Source organism: Schistosoma mansoni, chromosome 4, assembly GCF_000237925.1.
Source record: "Schistosoma mansoni strain Puerto Rico chromosome 4, complete genome".
NCBI lineage: Eukaryota > Metazoa > Platyhelminthes > Trematoda > Strigeidida > Schistosomatidae > Schistosoma > Schistosoma mansoni.
This window is the reverse complement of record NC_031498.1, coordinates 30,710,434-30,716,234: the sequence shown is the minus strand read 5'-3', so window position 1 is coordinate 30,716,234 and position 5,801 is coordinate 30,710,434. Positions and strand designations below refer to the sequence as shown.

The following is a 5,801-nucleotide window of genomic DNA, read 5'->3' as shown; positions in this document are numbered from 1 at the left end:
TCAATTTGTTTCAGCCACAGCTCATTACAAAAATTACCGACCTCACCAGTTTCAAGTCAGTAACCGAATATGGTTCTACTGAAAACGCAGACAAACTTCATCAGTATATATGTAATCATTCAATACGTCTGTCTGAAACACAAAAATGGTTATTACAAGTAATCATCGCAATTATTGTCTTCCAAAAATGTATTGTAGGAGACTAGTAAACATCCAATGTCATTAATGCTTATCTCCAGCATCGAAATGCAACTTCTATCGAATTTGTGTTATGGGATTAATGCTAGAAAGACACTTGATGTTGGTAAGTACGAGGTGTATGTGGATTTGTTTACAAGCATATATATCCATCTTATGTACCTGACTGCTTCTTGAATAAGTTCTCGGATTTGATGAAGTAAGTGAAATACACAAGTATTACTAACTCATCTTTAATTAATCATTCTAAATAATTGTATAGGTTGGTATACATAAGTAGCAATCGACTAAACATAATGTGGATATTATGCCTTAATTAGTTTCATGGTTTTCAACAACTCGGAATGAAACAGCGTTAAACAAATCAATCTGTTACTCTGAGAAAATTACTCCTTATCTCTACTGTTTGAAGACGATTAATGATGTTGGATGCTCTATCCTATCATCCGTCCTACTCTGCTGAGTATTATATATCAGATTGGTTGTGGTATTTGTTTATGTCCAAATCATATATGGAGTGAGAGATGTGGAAAGAAGGAGAGTTGGACAAGCAGAAAGATACAGTCATTCATTAATGACTGTTGATCAGTGTCTATTGAGTTAAGGTCGAATAGCTGAGAGAATTACACTGAAATAAATACATTAATATCATATATCAACAAAACATCCGTAGTTAGATTGCATATTGGTATTTAAATGGGAACTGGAACACTGGTTTCATATGATTTGAAACTCGTCAGATGGATGTACATCCATGGTTTTATTGGAATTCACATGAGAATTCGAAGTCAGTAACTCTCGTTTCAAGTACCTACATGTGATGCACTGATGCACTGAATTCAAATGGTCAGTAGATTATTTAACGGTTTTGAATTTCATTTGTAATAGCTTTCGTTTGCCCGTAGTTTATGTTGAGCGTTATAATTGAGCAGTCTGGTAATAGCGAACGAATCTTTATCTACGTAAAGAAATACTATTGTGTACTGAAGGCGAATGTGAAAGTATTTAGATTATTTGAATGTACAAACAATTACTCCCTGTTCATTCAAATAGCACATTAGTAGTTTAATTTCGAAACTGTGAAATTTCCTTCCAAATTACATCCCTAATGTCTATGAATATCGTTGATGAAGTGAATAATATTTTTACTGATTATAGTTAATTATGTCTGGAATTTCTGACGTTTACAAACTTTTCGGTTATTTAACTCAGTAATAATTGGTTTCACATATATTTGATAAGCTAATGACTGTTTCTTTGAACAACAGTGTGATGTGGACGAGTTTGGAATATGTTATTGTGGTAATTGGACTGTTTTTTGATTGATCAATAAACTTCAGTTAAACGACTAGTCATTATCAACAAATATGTTTCCATTTATTTTAAAATGAATATAGGAGTTTATACTGGATATAGTTCATTGTCTATCGCTGAAGTATTGCCACCAGATGGACGTGTATTAGCCTTGGATATTACAGATGAATATTTAAAAGATTATTGTTTGCCAGCATGGAAGATGGCAGGTGTAGAATCGAAAATTGACTTTCGACACGGTCCAGCTGTTGAAACACTACGTAAGTCTGAGAATATCATGTGGTATATTGTTACCATGAAAAATAAAACATGGATGTATAGTGAATATTTTAGCATGTGAAATCCATGGGTATAAGCATTTAATCATTAGTTTATCGATGTATTCTCTGATGTCAGTAATACTATCTGTTTGACTATGGAGAATCTAAATATTTGAATAAGTGATGATCAACTTCGGTTCAATGTAGTTGGAAACAACGAAATGTTGATTGATGTGGACGGAATCTATAACTGTGTTTAAGGTTTATATTTATTAGTGTGACCAGACGGCCGTTCAGTCCTTCCAGGTTCTCAATGATGGTCTAACATCAATCGATTCATGATCTGAATCAAAAGCTTAACAATCTCCACAACCCCATACTGAGAAATTTCATCGAATATTGATTGCCTCTGATCGGTGAAAGTTTGGAGATAAATATATAGTTTTTATGTATGATATGAGTCAAATGTTTCACAGCATGCATCAAGTGAAGATAAGTAAAGAGAATGAATGTAAATGAATGAATGTTTATGTTATTTTGCTGTTCCGGTTAATGGTTTATCATATTCAGGTGAGACAAATGATTAGAACAGTTGAACGTAATTGACGTTATCTAGTGATATATTATATGAAATATGGAGTTCAGGTTTACCTAATAAGTGTCAGTTACTATGAGAGAGCGAATTGTACTCTATCTCTCCAATTAACATTCTCTTTATTTGTCCACGTATGTTGAAGCGCTGCTGTTGGTCTTTCTTTGTAGTGAATAATACCTATTCGTAGGATTCTTGTGCTATTGAAATCATTTGTATAGTGCAACTCTTTTGAGTGTAATGCTATCACTGATTTGTTTGTTAGCATTTTCGTATGATCTAAGGATTGATGAATGTGCTTCATGAAACTCTTGCGTTCCTTCACCCTCACATACAGTTGTCGTCATGTTTCACCTACTTATGTCTCATTACAATCACCGAATGTATATGTATTTTGACAAGTTGTTGGTATGTTCGGAACACTAGGATGCTGTAAGTAGGTGAATGTTACGTCTAAAATGTCCAACATATGTTTTCTTGCAGTTAATGAGAACTATTTTGAGATGGTGAAGAATTATTTTACTGATTACGTTGAACGAATATATTGATTCGGTTAGTATTCGATGGCAGTTGAACGTATGTAAGTACGTTCAGTTTGATAACAGGCTTGTCGTAAACTATTTATTGATTTGGTAACTGAACTATTTATATTTTCATCATACTGTTGTTCTATCAGAAAATTTGATTGATAATGGAGAGAGTGAAACATTCGATTTTGCCATGATTGATGCTGATAAAGAAAACTATAGTAATTATTACAAACTATGTTTAAAACTGGTTCGACCCCGTGGAATCATCGCCATTGACAATGTAAGTTTGCTTTATTAACGAGCATATGTTTTATGTATCTCAATCAATGTGAAGTCACTTTTCATGACGAATCGATATTTTAATGACTATAAATGGATCTTCTGTTTGAAAATATCTCACCCTCGAAAGTGCTTCTACATTTAAGACATTCTCCAGGAAATAGTCCACATGTTCAATGAAATGTGAAACCATAATAATAAATGATTGTAGTTGTACACCTCCTACTGAATGATAGCCCTACATATTTCAAACCAAACTGTAAATCTTGGATTCACTGACTGGAAGTTATTGATTCGAAGGAATTTTAAGTTGATCTGTTGTAATAGTCCTAACCAACCATTACTGACTTGTGCCTTAAAATGATTCTTGTTATTTGAATGACCACAGTTTAACTGTTGATAATAATCTGATGTAGAATATTGATTATCTTACAGTGTCTACAACATTCTGCATGACACTTATAAACAATCTACTTTCTAATGAACTGATGAGTTGTCTTCTTTCGGTTGATCCTACATTTCATTCATCCTAATTGACCATGTCTCTGCTTCAGTGACTAATGCAATCGAAACTGTTTAGAGCTTCATACTCGAATTTCAGATTTAACGTATTTCGTTGTGGATCGCTAAAATCTATATTTCCGGTTTGATAAGACTTGTGAGAAGAAGGGTTATGTAAGTTGGTCCGATATATTGAATGAAACAAATCAACAGACCAAGGAACCTTCTGTTTTTCGATTTAGGCTATTTGTAATGTAACTGAGAATAGACATTCTGGTGTGTGAATATTACACATGCTTACAGTATCACCAAATCGTACTAAATAATTGTATTTTATATCATTTTGATAACAATTTCCTCTCCAGGTTCTATGGAGCCACCGTGTACTCGACCCGAATGATAACTGTCCTCAAACTGTCGGTATAAGAGAAATGAATGAATTGATAGCTGGAGATAATTGTGTTCGGGTTTCTCTCTTAAGAACTGGAGATGGATTGACAATTGTTGTGAAGAAATGATCCTGGTTATGATTTTTTTTCAGAATGCATACATCCTTACAGACATAAACACGTTTGATTGATAAACCGAATTGCTTTGATTTCTATCTCACATAAATATTTCCCATTACTAAGCTGTCATTATGTGTTGAGCACGTACTGAATAAGATGTATTTCATTACATTGTAGCATCAATGAAATCGTAGAAATTTGATTGAATCACATATCTCATTGACAACATGTATGTTAACATCATATGATTAGTATCTCATTTCGATCATAAATATAAGATGCCACTGAGTAATACAATCTTGTTCACATGATTGTTCTGTTTTGAAATTTTTTAACCTTCAGAGTGTTTACTATAGGTCATGACCATTTGAGCATAGATTCAATGTGGTCACGAAACTGTGACATGGTGATTTATTGACTGATCATTGGTAGTTTCACAGTTTTCTGTTAGTGGGTAGTTCTATGTTCCTACACAATCTGTGTGAAATGTGATTATCATCACGAAGATGAGTGTACAATTTCTGTGGTATATTTTAGCTACGCATATGTTATACACCAGAATGGATTTTACATTAGGCTATCATAATAATAGTCTGAACATTACTTACGTGTTGCTTTTAATCAGTCCTGATGTTTATGAGAATAGACAAATCCAAGTCATCTATCTGTAATATGATGCAGCACATAAATTCAACTGTATTTGAATCAGAAGGGGCTTTTGTGGAGATTTTAGTAAATTTATAATTGAAATCATGAGTCAATTGAAGCTAAACCACAATAGAAAACCTGGAAGCACTGGACGGCCGTTTCGTCTGGGACTGCTCAGCAGTGCGCATCCATGATCCCGTCTCGCGAGATTCTAACGCAGGACCTATCAGTCCTTAAACTCTAGACCACTGAGCCGGCCGGCATCCAACGGTGTAATTGTCTAACTTCAACCGATCCACAAAGTTGAGCAACCGTCCATCATTGTCTTCAGTGAGTTGATATCTCACAACAGACCTGGTTGTACTCCAGTGAAGATGTAACTGAATTCAGAGAATTCTTTTGTGCTACTATTGATTTGATGCAGACAATGCTTATGAATAAGTCCCAGTGATGACGGAAATTGATTAATGTGTGCGATCGCCAGATTCACAACTGTTACTTTAGTGTCCATCTCTTCACTTATCTGGTTGACCGTAAACACTAACTCAATTGTCATAACTGAGAATTTAGGAGGAAAGATTTCGAAACTGATATTCAAAGGAATAAAGCGAGAAGTGACAGCTAATACTCAGTACAAACAGGAAAAAACATGCGAACAATTAAAGTTGATCAGACAGATTGATAGTTTTGTTGAAATGACGAACGAATCTATGATAGACAATAATTGAAAACATGGAAGCGGTGGACGACAGTTTCAATCTAGTATGAAATTCATAATCAGTATACATCGATGACAAAGAAATCAGTGGTCGAACCCAGAACACACAATCTCACTCAACTCCCAGATTAATGAATCGGAATCCACTGGAGTGTTCAAGTATAGCTTGCTAGTACTTTATCAACGAATAAAGTATGTTACAGAAACTGTACAATAGAATACTAGTTACTGATGAATAATATAATTCGTAAA

The 5,801-nt window shown here is 34.1% G+C and overlaps 1 protein-coding gene across 1 annotated transcript in view; it reads left to right on the top strand.

The window, feature by feature from the left end:
• Positions 1-246: 246 nt before the first annotated feature.
• Smp_012560 (putative o-methyltransferase) overlaps positions 247-5,801 on the top strand; it is a gene marked incomplete at both ends in the record, with an annotated part of 11,376 nt that continues 5,821 nt past the window's right edge. The window contains 4 exon segments of the mRNA XM_018797470.1: positions 247-317; positions 1,596-1,611; positions 1,616-1,772; positions 3,041-3,174. Coding sequence (XP_018652509.1) covers positions 247-317; positions 1,596-1,611; positions 1,616-1,772; positions 3,041-3,174 — 378 coding nt within the window.